The 14,337-nt window shown below is 36.9% G+C and overlaps 1 protein-coding gene across 2 annotated transcripts in view; it reads left to right on the top strand.

The window, feature by feature from the left end:
* BORCS7 (BLOC-1 related complex subunit 7) overlaps positions 1–13,664 on the top strand; it is a 30,951-nt gene extending 17,287 nt beyond the window's left edge. Inside the window, exons 2-6 of one of the 2 annotated variants that reach the window (XM_058188714.1) lie at positions 6,432–6,552; positions 8,037–8,099; positions 11,257–11,300; positions 12,265–12,285; positions 13,355–13,664. In XM_058188714.1, coding sequence (XP_058044697.1) covers positions 6,432–6,552; positions 8,037–8,099; positions 11,257–11,300; positions 12,265–12,285; positions 13,355–13,406 — 301 coding nt within the window. In that variant the 3' untranslated portion in view covers positions 13,407–13,664. Of the gene's footprint in view, positions 1–6,431; positions 6,622–8,036; positions 8,100–11,256; positions 11,301–12,264; positions 12,286–13,354 lie in introns of both variants that reach the window. The other variant, XM_058188713.1, reaches the window with a different exon arrangement.
* Positions 13,665–14,337: the final 673 nt, after the last annotated feature.

The raw sequence follows: 14,337 nt of genomic DNA, 5'->3' as shown, positions 1-14,337 counted from the left end.
GCCAGAAATGTCAAACTTCACTTGACATTCAAAGCTGTTTGATTTCCAGCAAGTCATAGTGTGGTTGTGGTAGTCTTTAGATGGAAGATAAGGGTTTTATTTCCAGGTAATCCTTGACCTGCAACCACAATTCAGCCCAAAATTTCTGTTGCTAAGCAAGACAGTTAAAAAGTGAGTTTTGTCCCATTTTACAACTTTTCTTGCCAGTTGTTAAGTGAATCAGTGCTGTTGTTAATTTAGTAACACAATTGTTAAGTGAATCTGGCTTCCCCATTGACTTTGCTGGTCAGAAGGTTGCAATCGGTGATTACATGATGCTGGGATACTGGAACCTCCATAAATATGTTTCTGAATTTTGCTCATGTGACTACGGGGATGCTGTAACAGTCATAAGTCTCAAAAATGTTCATATGTCACTTTTTTCATGCTGCTGTAATTTCAAACAGTCACCAAATGAATCTTAAGTTGAGGACTACCTATATTCATTTTATTTTATTTATTTACCTATCAAATTGCTAAGCTGCCCATCATGCTTGCATACTGATTTAACTGACTGGACATAAAATTGGCTCTTCTAATTTGACTGACATAGTCCCAAAAGCAGCAATAATGTCCACTGGGAGTGGGGGCGGGGGCAATGGAGATCAAGGTGATATAAGCACTGTTGCAGTAATACCAATATTGTAAGGTGTCACACAATTAAAAGTGTGGGACTTGTAGTGCAATGCTGTGATGCTGCTTTCTTCAAAAAGACTAAAGAGAAGGAGTTTGGTCTAGTGGTTAAGGTACTGGCCTAGAAACTAGAAGCCTATGAGTTCTAGTCTGGCCTTAGGCATGAAAGCTAGCAGAGAATCTTTGGGCCAATCAGTCTCTCTCAGCCCACCCCAGAACAGAAAAACAAGAACCTACAGGTCTTGTAGGGAAAATAGTTGTAGGAAGGAGTATTATATATGTTCTTTAAATATGCTTTATTTATAAAGTAATAAAAGTGGAATATAAATCTAATAAATAAATGAAATAAATAAAACAGAGAGAGGCTTTAGCTTCCTGGAAAACAAGTAGCTGCACTAATCAAACTTGAAAGCTATAAAGCTAAAGGTAAAGGTTCCCCTCGCACATATGTGCTAGTCGTTCCCGACTCTAAGGGGCGATGCTCATCTCTGTTTCAAAGCTGAAGAGCCAGCGCTGTCTGAAGATGTCTCTGTGGTCATGTGGATACCATGACTAAATGCCAAAGGTGCACGGAACACTGTTACCTTCCCACCAAAGATGGTCCCTATTTTTCTTCTTGCATTTTTACGTGCTTTCGAACTGCTAGGTTGGCAGAAGCCGGGACAAGTAATGGGAGCTCATCCCATCATGTGGCACTAGGGATTCGAACCACTGAACTGCCGACCTTTTGATTGACAAACTCAATGTCTTAGCCACTAAGCCACCATGTCTATATTGCCAGTTAAAAAAAGGGAAAAAAGAAATCATACCAGAAAATAGAATCACAGGCGTTTCTGTTCAATGGAAATTCTGATCTTGATGCATAGACCCTTGTCTATGAGCAAAGCATAACAATATTTCACAATGCCTACTACGCAGTTAGTACATGGCTTCTCTCGCAATCAGATAAGGCTTTCTCAATTGTAAACTATGGGATCTAATGCTAATCCAAACATAATGCTTAAAGGTATAATTGAAATGCATGCATATCTCACAGTTAACACAATTTTCAGTTTCACTTTAGTCATTGTTTCACTAAAGGCTCTTAACTTATTGACTCCCAATCGGTATACCATAAAAATGAAGTATGGTAATTTTCTGGTGATTTCCAAAATTGGTGACTTCCCAGTAGGTTTACTGCAACTTCAGGAGCAATTCTGTTTCAACAATAATTACATTTTCATCCTCAATTAATAAGCCCAGACACAAGCATATTTTTCTTCCTGCCATTAATCAGTTTGCTTCAGTGTATCTATTCCCAGATTCCTCTGTCCACTATTTACTCCTAAGCAGAACACATTGCTAATAAAGGCTACATTAATTGGTAGGGGTATATTTATGATCAACAACCTCATCCACGATTGTGCAGACCGATATACCTGTCAACTGTCTTGAATTGGCCTGGGTAGTCATGGTTTGCAGGGACTAGGGATCATTTCACCCAAAACCTCATCCCTGGAAGTTACAGGAAGTTAGTAAGTACAGGAAGTTACAGCCCTAGGAAATCTGAAGCAAGCTGGTCGAGGCCAAGCTAATAATATAATTTCTTTAGCGAACCCAATTGGGCCCCTTCTCCAATTTTGCATCTGTTGTGTCCTCGCGGCTACGACCACTTGCGGCCAAGGCTGTTGCTGGGGATCCTGATTGGCTGAAGCACAAGCAGCCAAAGAAGCGGGAAATTGGAGAGTTCCCATTGGTTCCATCTGTCTGACAGCCTGCTATTTAAGCGGCTGTCAGGCAATGTTATTTGGATTTTGAAATCCAAATTGAAAAAATTTACTGTGTTAATTCATGGGTTGCAAAGCAGAGACACTTGCCAAGAGATGTAGTAATTTTTTTTACATCTAGGAAGATTAGGAATGAAATTTCACAAGTTTCTTATAAAAACAAAATTCAAATATTGGGACAAGAGGTATTGGTATTGAAAGAAATTCCTTCTAAAATGTTAAGAAATAGAAAAGAATATGCTTTTTTGGAGGATCAGCTTAGAAATCTCCAGATACAGTATAGATGGAATGTACAAGCTGGATTAACAGTACACTATAAGGGAGGGAAATATTGTCTTAATACAGTTTTTAAAGCAAGAGATTTTTATACTAAAGTATTGAAGGTTGGAAGTTTGCCATTGTTAGAAGTTAAGATGGAAGGAGAGGTGGGAATGGTTAAAAAAGGGGAAAAAGAAGCAAAGCAAATAGAACCTAAAAGTGGGGCTGTAATTTTGGGAGAACAAACACAGAAAGCTGCAGGGGAGGATCAAAGTATGATTGTAACTATTAAAAGTAAAGAGCAAGGAGTAAAGAAGTAATATTTTCAAATGAAATGACTTTCCTTTCATGGGATAGGGTAAATTATAAGGGATATTTTTGAATAGAATAAGTCATATTTACTTTTAGCAAGGATAGTTAAACTAGATAGTATAAAAGTTTTTAGGATATGATGGATATATAAATTTGAGGGAATATAAGATATATTGAAACCCTTTGATAGTGTAATATTGTGTAGGGATAAGAAATATAATTAGTTATGGATTGTATGATAAATGGGGTATAAAATGTTTAGAAATTTATAGTGTGGGAAATAGGGGGAAGAATATGAGGTAAATGTTAAATTTATATAAGCTAAAAAGATGATGTTTATTAATTATGTATGATGGATATACAAATTTGATGGATTATAAGGTATATTGAGGAATAATTTTTGATATTACAACATCGGAAGATGGGATATTGTTTATTATAGAAGATTGGACTTTAAACTTAATGGACTTAGATGAGAAGGTAGAATTATCAGCATATTTGAAAGATTATTTTTGAAAGATATATATAATGGAGATGGTTTGTTTTTTAAAAAATATTGGACTGAAATAACAAAATACTAAATAGCTTTTAAATGAATAGAATGTAATTGTATTAGTATTAATATTTTCCTTTTTCTTCTTTTTTATGGAAAAGGGGAGTTGAGGTTCAAGAAGATGGATGGGAGTTTATGTTAATTAGCATATTTTAGTTTATGATTGTTAGATATGATACCCTGGATTTGCTCTGAGAAGTCGGGAGGAGGGAGGGGATGGGGGAAGGAGGGAGGAGGGAGGGAAAGGGAAAAAAAGGAGGTTCCCTACCTTGGTCTTGCTCTATTAACTATGAGGAATGATTTTCATTTCATATGGAAAAAGGCAGTGGTAACTAAAATTTTGCCCATGGGTCTTCTTGTCCAAGTCTTCTACTCAGTATGGCACAGGATTTGGCCAAAACACACATTAAACAGCTTGTAGCGGACACAAAGCGCTAAATGGATCTAGGCAGACCCTCAACCTTTATTGTCAATGAATTCAACATGTACTCTGAAACTCCCAATGGCATACTTAACTAATCTCCAAGTACCTAACCACTGGACTCTGCCTGTATTATAGAAACATTTGTATTAGCCCCATCTCACCATTGCTGTATAAATACCCAAAGTATACAGGACAATTTGGCACCTCCCTGCTGTTTGCACATACTCACCCAACTACAGTAGTGGCCAAAATTGTGGAAACCTTTTGGGAAATGCGTATTTTCTAAAACTAGCTACACCACTTTTTGGGGAGTAGTACCATAAAATTATATATCAATGGAAAAATAATGTAATAAAAAATGTAATGCAATAACTTTTATGAAGGATTTGCTATTAGAATAGCAGTTACAGTATAAAGAAAAAAAGTGAAACATAGAAAAAATGAGATATACAAAAATTATCACCATGTATCTGGGTAACCATTACAGCCCTACATCTTCCCATGGAGTGAACCAAGTCTTTTAGTTCTGCAGCTGTTATAATGTGAAACCAAGATTGAATGATTGCTTCTATTAACTTTCTGGGTCGCTTCTAACAAGTTTCTTTAATCAGCTCCATAGATTTTCAATTGGGTTAAGGTCTGGGCTATTCCCAGACCTTCCAGCAGTGGGATAAGATTATCTTGAAACTCCAAAAAAAAAGTGGTGTTATTAGCCATCAAACCTCAAAAACACACTTTTCTCAAAAGGTTTCCACGATTTTGGCCACTATTGTACAACATATGTTACCAGGTTCTGCTGAGCAGCACTTAAAATCTATCAGATGATGAGCGATGGCATAAACTAATGAATATTTGGTTCATGTTCAAGAGTGTTCTATACAGTGACTTGGTTTTATATCTATTGTTTTATACCTTTTATATCTTTTAATTTCTTTAAAATTAATTTCAATGTATCTTTTATATATACATTTTTTTACCTTTTTAAAATTACTAATTGTACCCAACTTCTTTCATGCTAATAAAGATTTGACCTGATCTACACAGTAAGGTTTGTTCATGCCTTCACAGTTACTATGAGCGCAGAAAGTGTGAATAAAATACTCGTAGTGGCTGAGCATGCTGACTTCTTATATACAATTCACCAGGTAGAAATTATCAGTAGATATATAGACAATACTCCTAAGAGGGTCCAGATGGTATGTACCATCTGGCGTGCAGGAGCATGCTGAACCAGTTTTAGGAGATATTGAATGAAGCCAATTAGATTAATAATCACTCTTTTATTTCTCTGCTGGCACACGTGCCGTCATCCCAGGTCAGATCTCCGTGGTGTTTCTTTCGTGAACTTCTGTTTCCCTGCAAACGACGAAACAGAAGCTCATGAAAGAAAAAGCTCTTACCACTTGCCACACTGCCAGTGTTGGGATGCCCTGCCTCCCGCCAGCCAGCTGGTCTTTGGGTCTCTGCTGTGCATGCGCACATATCCACGCATATCCACACATGCATGTGCATGTCTGTGCATGCGCATGTTGATGCATGTCTGCACATATGCACGTTCATGCATGCATGTGCACCTTTCAGTTTGGATATGCGTACATGCAGTTTGGCCACTCGGTGTCTAAAAGGTTCGCCATCACTGATAAAGGTCCTCTCAACATATACAATTGTAGAAAGTTAAAAGGGTTTAAAATACTCTCAAACATTAAAGTACCCTTTGTCCAATTTATACAACCCAATGATGTATCTGCAAATACAGAATTACTTTCGGCTTTGACTGCAGCAGAATTTCCCATTTTCTGTATAGTAAATGACAATTACAATAAAGTTGTAGGTAGAGGGCTTAGGAAAACACTTCTACTGTGTGATGACTTACTTTAAGAGAATAGAATAGAATAGAATTTTTATTGGCCAAGTGTGATTGGACACACCAGGAATTTGTCTTGGTGCATATGTACATAAAAGAAAAAATACGTTCATCAAGGTACAACACTGATTAACAATGATTACTGAATTAACCCAATTTAATTAGAATTATACATCAAACAGAATGCTGGTTATACATCATACTGAACTAATGCCGGTAGCTGAAGTCAAACACTATAAAATAGATTAGGCTATAACGGTGAATCAAAAGCAATCACACTTGCTGTTGGGATGTATACTAAGTGTATTGCGGAGTAGAGAACCGATCAGTTTTTTCGTCTTTAGCTTTTCATTAAGTAATTCTGGGGCAAACGGTTAATACAAATATTTTAATTTTTAAAAAATGTACAAAGTATTTCCTGTATTGCGCAGGTAATATACAAAGCAAGCGGCTTTCTTTTCTGCATCAGAAAAGCTAATAAGAACTACAGTAAGATGGAATAAGCTAAGAGCAATCAATTCCTCATTTGCCAAAACCCGTTCGGGTTTTTCTATATTTTCTGACCCTATTCTCTACCCGTAGATGCGGTTCTCTGGCTTCCTTTGTGATTATTGATAGCAACATGGCGGTAACTCCGGCGGGGATGGCGGTGGATGTTCAAGCACGATTTGGCCATTCGGTGAAAGGGCTGCTGACAGAAAAGGTGACCAACTGCGGTACGGACATAATCGCTCTCACTAAGCAGGTGCTCAAGGGCTCCCGAAGCGCTGAGGTAAATGAGACTACGCGGTTCCCCTCCAAATATTAGTCCGGAGCTCGGTTTCAGTCGGTACAAGAGGCTCGCAGTGTATGGTGGGATTTGTAGTCTCTTTGAACGCTTCGGCGGGCGGCCTTTTTAAGGGAGATACTGTAGTGCTAGAAAACTTAGGGCTGACCTAGAGCCGCTTAGTTTCATGGGATAAAGATGGTCAATTGATTCTTCCCTTTAAATGTCTGGGGATGGAAGCGCTGATTTTGACAGTCATCCGATATTATACTTAGCACCTTTATTTTAAAACTTAAATAGTTCAGACCTTTTGCCTGTAAGAACAAAATTTATATACGTATAGTGGAAGTCCTCTGCTACTGATTTCACTAACCAAGCTAATAAGAACGGAGACTTAGGTTTTATTCTTGAGTATCGTTAGTGTTGCTTTCCTAAGGTTAAAAGCCTATTTGTTTCTGCCCCAAAGACCCAAGTATGTATCCAATATCATCACACTCCTTCGAGCAAACTAGCTGAAAAGTGGTAAATCCCACTAAGATCCTGTAGTAGAAATTAATATTGAATGGTGCTGGGTATGTGTTGCACAATTGCTGGAACTTGTCTGAAAGTAATTTCAGTAAGGAATTGCTGGAAAGTTTGAATGTAAGCCTATCTTTATTCTTTCCTGATGTATTCAGCTCCCATCATCCTGTTTACATAACAAAGGTATTTGTGGGAATTGCATGGTAATACATCTGAAGGACATCAGATTGAAGCTGGCTTGGTATATCTTCCACTAGCCCCAAACTTCAATCCTTGATTCACAAACAAGTAATTTACAGATTGCTTACCCTCAGGATTTGTCTGCTGAACTTGCCCAATTGATGATCAAGAAATTTGAGATGTCAGTTTAAAAAAGGCTTCTATAAATCACTATGTATATTAGCATTATTAATAATTACCATAAATATTGTACTATACCAAGAAGTTTCACTTATAGCAGTAGCATTTAGACTTTTATGCCGCTTCACAGTGCTTTACAGGGCTCTCTAAGCAGTTTACAGAGTCAGCATATTGCCTTCAACCATCTGGGTCCTCAATTTACCGACCTCAGAAGGATGGAAGGCTGAGTCAGCCTTGAGCTGGTAAGATTTGAACTGCCAAATTGCAGGCAACTGGCAAGCAGCAGAAATAGCCTCTAGTACTTATCCAGATATATATTATTTATTATGAAGATACTACATAATTTCAGAAAATCCCTTTGGTTCAGAATGTTAGTGCTTTTGAATTAAATATGAGTTCATAAAGTTATCATTCCAAAATCTTACTATCTCCTGAAAGCTCACTATTAGCTGCATTGTCAACCATGAATAACAGTGGAAGAACACTAGCTTGGAGAATGTAAAGTTTATAACTCTTCCTATGACTTTCATGTCTTTTAGTTCCTTGGACAGGCTGCCAGAAATATGGTGATGCAAGAGGGTGCCATTCTGCACTCTGAAGATGTAAGTATGGAAGAGAATACTTGTCTGCTAATACTAAATACATACCTCTGTGGGAGTTGCAGGACATGTAGAAAAGGAAATGTCAAGTTCAGGGTTGAAAATGAAATGATTTTTATGTTGTGCATAATACCAGTCAGTCATTTTAATAAATAAACTTAGGAGAAATCATTATAACACAAAACATATGTTATACAAACCCCAAGAACATATGCATTTCCACACATATGCAAGAAGATCAAGATGAATGTAGTTTTTGCTAAGGAAGAATTTGAATGAAATTATTCCTGAGCCAGCCTAAAGGTCTAAATATCCCAAAACTGGAGGGCAAAAATGAATATTGCCAAACATAAAACACTCATTGGCTAGAAAGTAAAGTAGTAGCACAACTTTCTACTACTTTCTCTTGTGCAGAAATTCTTAGCCTGAGGTCCATGGGTAGATTTCAGAGGCCTTGGGAACTTGGATGAGGAAAAAATCCTTTATTTTCACATATATTACTATTATGTTTTTGCTATTGTTTCTAGTTTTTTTTAAAAAATACTTTGATAACTAAAAAGTTTTCTTTGTAATGCAACCTATATCCATTTATTGTATGCATTTAAATATATTTTTCAAAAGTGTCTGGAAGTTTCTCCAGAGTCTAAAAGGGGTCCGTGGCACACACACACACACACACACACACACACACACGAATCCTGTCTAGTGTATCAGATCTCTCTTTGCCATCTACACCTAATTTTGCTTTGTGTTTTTTTCTTCTGGGCTGCAGGACATACATAAAAAATGTACTGGATTTCAGCAACACGTTTTCCTAGATTTATGTAGGTTCAGAGGCATTGTTACATGCTTGAGACTTATTTTGCTGCACCTTTGAAATTAAAAGATCTGTTTTGAAAAATTAGCAACATGGACTAGAAACTTGGGCAACATTGGGATAAGTACAGTATATCACAGAAGTGAGTACACCCCTTCAAATTTTGTAAATATTTAAGTATATCTTTTCATGTGACAACGCTGAAGAAATGACACTTGGCTACAATGTAAAGTAGTGAGTATACAGCTTGTATAACAATGTAAATGTGCTGTCCCTTCAAAATAATACAATACACAGCCATTAATGTCTGCTGGCAACAAAAGTGAATATACTTCTAAGTGATAATGTCCAAATGGGGCCCAAGGTGTCAATATTTTGTGTGGCCACCATTATTTTCCAGCACTGCTTTAACCCTCTTGGGCATAGAGTTCACCAGAGCTTCACAGGTTGTCACTGGAGTCCTCTTCCACTCCTCCATGATGACGTCACTGAGCTGGTGGATGTTATAGACCTTGCGCACCTTCACCTTCCATTTCAGGATGCCCCACAGATGCTCAATAGGATTTAGGTCTGGAGACATGCTTGGCCAATCCATCACCTTTACCCTCAGCCTCTTTAGCAAGGCAGTGGTCATTTTGGAGGTGTGTTTGGGGTCATTATGTTGGAATGCTGCCCTGCAGCCCAGTCTCCAAAGGGAGCGGATCATGCTCTGCTTCAGTATGTCACAGTCCCTGTTGGCATTCATGGTTCCCTCAATGAACTGTAGCTCCCCAGTACTGGCAGAACTCATGCAGCCCCAGACCATGATATTCTCACCACCATGCTTGACTTAGGCAGGACACACTTGTCTTTGTACTCCTCATCTGGCTTGACACCATCTGGCTTGACACCATCTGAACCAAATAAGTTTATCTTGGTCTCACCACAGGACATGGTTCCAGAAATCCATGTCCTTAGTCTGCTTTAGAAGAGGCTTCCTTCTCAGATAACAGCCCTATTATGTCAGCAGCATGCGGCATATGGTCTCAGCACAGACAGAGTGATTCCCCCCCCCCTTTCAATCTCTGCAGCAACGCTGGCAGTACTCGTACGTCTATTTCCCAAAGCCAACCTCTGGCTATGACACTGAGCACGAGCACTTAACTTCTTCGGTCAACCATAGCAAGGCCTGTTCTGAGTGGAACCTGTCCTGTTAAACCACTGTATAGTCTTGGCCACTGGCTGCAGGTTAATTTCAGAGTCTTGGCAATCTTCTTATAACCTAGGCCATCTTTCTGTAGAGCAACAATTCGTTTTTTCAGATCCTCAGAGAGTTCATTGCCATGAGGTGCCATGTTGAACTTCCAGTGACCAGTATGAGAGAGTGAGAGTGATAACACCAAATTTAATATACCTGTTCCTCCTTCACACCTGAGACCTTGTACCACTAATGAGTCACATGACACCAGGGAGGGAAAATGGCTACTTGGGCCCCATTTGGACATTATCACTTAGAGGTGTGTCCACTTTTGTTGCCAGCAGACATTAATGGCTGTGTGTTGTATTATTTTGAGGGGACAGCACATTTACACTGTTATACAAGCTGTATACTCACTACTTTACATTGTAGCCAAGTGTCATTTCTTCAGTGTTGTCACATGAAAAGATACACTTAAATATTTACAAAATATGTACTCACTTCTGTGATATACTTTGGTACTCATGGATATCATGTTGGACTCCCAGACTACATTTTGAGGCTTCAGCCTGATGAGGCCTTTTCCAGTTTGATGTTTTCTGATCTGTTTGGATTCTTAACTCTCATAATTCCCTACTATTGTGACTGTTGCCTTAGGAATATGGGTATTGTAGTCTAGCACAGTAGAAGTGTATCAGACTGTGGAAGACTAGTTTGGAATGATGCGTAAAAGCTTTAAGCTTTTCAAACAGTTTATTTAGCTTTTCTTTATTTTTTCCAAGGAAAGTTTTTATCACTAACCAAAATCTCTATGAGTATATTATTCATTTTTATAGTGTTGAATTGTAGTGTACAAATGGGTAGTTACCCATATGGATTGTTGTCTATAATGCTAATCCTGCTAGTGGGAGAAAACAATTTTGTTTAAGACTTTAATTAAGTCACCATCATCATCTCATATAGAAAAGGTGAAAGCTTGTGAAAGCAGTTATTTTAAAATTAGAGATTTATCAAAACACCATGTTTTCTTCAAAACAGCAAATACTAGGAGAGCTAGAAGAACCTAGTATGTGATTATTTCTCATTATCATGTAATGCCAAATGTTGATTGCATTGATAACTTCACTGAGGGAAAAAGCATTTAATTCATACCTATCTCTTTGCAGAGTTTAAGAAAAATGGCTATTATAACTACTCACCTACAGTACCAGTAAGTATACACACCGCACATACTATATTTGATAGGATTTCTAGTCCCTAGAAATGCAAATAAATACAAAAAAAGCCCCTGTAGCATATTTTCAAATTTAAATGTTTTATTAATGTTTTATAAGCCTTCATGAAGATTTTCTCATTTTAGTCAGATACATTGTTAGTCTGAAAAGATGCTAATAGACTCCTCCTTATTACTGATTATTATAGAATAACATAGCTCTCTTCCTACAGCCAAAATACAACTGAGAATGGTATAGAATAAGTTTTGCAAGGTAGTGGTTAGAAATCAGCATTTTACATTTTTTAATGTCAGTGTTATTGCATCGTTTCAGGGAGGAAGTGAAGCATTACAGAAGTAAATGATCCTTAAAATCTAAGATTTGACCCTGATTTTTGGAAAATTGTATTTTTAGGGATATTCCTGTTTTGTCCTCTACCCTCCCAAACTGGGGGAAAAAATCTGAATTTTTCAGTTTCCCTCATTATGGAATCTACACACAGATATTAGGGTCCCATAGATATCCAATGACTTACCTGGTAAAGATTATCTGGGATGTGTTAGGAAACTCCAGCTTCCAGTTCTACTCTTGGTAAGATGGGCAGGCAGTTCTATGAATTGTTTCACAGAGAAATACATTCAAATCAATGAATAAGGCCTATCCATCAGGAACATGGCAGCTGGAAGCAAGTTGGCAGCTGGAAGCAAGTCTTTCCCCTCATAGTTGATTTGCATGGGAAGCTTCTTTTTCCAGGTAATGAAAATAATAATAATCACACTCTGTCTTCTGGATGTAAAGCATAGCATGTCTTTCTTGTTTACAAACAATCTAAATATGTCAGTTATTTCTAGATATATCAGTAGAATCAGAAGTTTCCATGGATCCTCAGCAATAAATCAGCACTCTTTTTATCAATTTAAAATTCATTTCAACTCACATTGTGTTTTTTCCCCCCTTTAGGCAAGAAGCTATTCAAAAAAAGTAAGTACGCTGTTTCTATTTGATTGGGAGATTACCTACTCCAGAAATCTTTATTACTGCTTTTTCAAAATTTGCTTGCATCCATTTTGTTTGTGTGATGTTTTTTAAATTGCAAACTCAAAAGAGTTAGGATTATGCTGCCTTTTTACAGAGCTGGCTTAATTTGCACTTTATCTATTATTAAATACTAAATATTAATATTCAATATTAATATACACCACAATGATTTAATGCTACATTAAATGCCTTGCTTTTAGAACATATATTAAAATGTGGAAAAAATCACCAATGAAAGTTTAGGTGATTTTTGTGGTGACAAGAATTAGTAGCTAAGTAAATCAGATCTGGAATTGTTCTGCCTTTTCTCATCTTCTTCTGTCATTTTTTTTTGTCCTCCTGATTTTTATGAGAGATTCTTTTATTACTGAAGCTTGCAATCTGGAATAAATATAGTAGTGAAGAAGGTCTATTGGATACAATAGCATTTACCTTATGAGTAAATATGCATATGATTGCATTGGAAAGGTACTTCATATAAGGACTAGGCTTAATCTAGGTCAAATTCATTCTGCCAGTAAGCATCCCTTTTATGACTTTTAATTGTACTTAATATTAGTTTCCTTGTTTTTTCCTCCCTTTCTATCAGAAAAATGTGAGCTCCAAATTATATGTACTCAAAAGATTGTATATGTAGTATGTAAATCTAATAGTTTAGATATTATAGCTAATATTTTGTTTGCATTCAGTCACATTTATTAAATTAGTTTGCCTCCCACCTGTCCTCAAGGCCACATTTCTTGCTATAAGTAAATTGTAAGCTTTTTACCTTAATCAGTGCTATATTAAATATTGAAACAGTAATGTCTGTTACACATAAAAATAAAATATGTCCCATTATTCCAGTCTATTCACCATTATATTACATAATTTGGGAAGAGGAGTTGGAATTCAATGGATAAAAACAGTACATGCCCCCTTATTTTATTCTGAAACACCTTTACATTGTGGAAGTCTTTTTTCCAGCAAGTATATCTAAATATCCATGTCTACTTATTAAACTCTTCTACAGTGTTGAACAGTCTTCAAATTTGCGTGATCAGCTGAGTCATCTGCTGAAATGAAGAGAAGAGTTTGTAAGAGGTAACAAACAGCTGGAAAAGAGTGGAAGAAAATAAACAGTGGAGGTTTACGGAATATCTTTCCCTGTACAGATGCATTATAAGACTGAGTCAAAAGTTACATCTCCCAGATGTAATGGCACAAAGTATGTGCTTTGTTCTATAAGATTCTGATCTGGAAATGTGGACAATTTTAAATTACAAATGTTACCTTTATAAGAGGATAGGTACATCGGTGTATTAAATTGCAGCTTCTTTGTGTTGATGCCTGTTTCTCTTTAGCAGCACTGATTTCTTTAAGAATTAACCTCATTCTAAATAATCAAATACATCTTGTTCTGAATTTTTCCTTTTTTCAGGCCGTTTGAAAACTCTTATAGTGTAAATGCTTTTCATAGAACACTGATAGAACACTATGTAGAACAGTATAGAATATTGATCATAAAAAACATAAAGATAGTCTTCAATTTATAATTGTTCAATTAATAACAATTCGAAACTACAGTGGCCTTGGAAAAAGTTACTTAGGACCTGTACTTGCACTTACGACCATTGTACCACCTCATGGTCATGATTGCAATGCAGGCATTTGGCCACTGGTTGATACATACAGCCATTTGCAGCATTCTGCATGATCATGAGGTGCAACCTTTTTTGTTGCTTTTTGACAAAAACTGCCCATTGAGAAAGGTGGATTTGCTTAATAACTATGTAATTTGCTTAATGACCACCATACATTGTTTTGTATAACTGGGTCTGACTGAACTTATGACACAACAACCATTTATGACAGAAGTTTTGGTCCCAATTTTGGTTGTAAGTCAACAACTATCTGTACAGGTGTAGTTGAAATTCCTATATTTATTATTTATATCTCCAATTTTTGGCTGGATTTATACTGGCCATAATAGTTTTGTCAACTGCCCTTGTGGGT

Source organism: Ahaetulla prasina, chromosome 6 (assembly GCF_028640845.1).
Source record: "Ahaetulla prasina isolate Xishuangbanna chromosome 6, ASM2864084v1, whole genome shotgun sequence".
Taxonomy (NCBI): Eukaryota; Metazoa; Chordata; class Lepidosauria; order Squamata; family Colubridae; genus Ahaetulla; species Ahaetulla prasina.
Note: the sequence above shows the minus strand (reverse complement) of the source record. Positions and strands in the feature narration are given on the sequence as shown.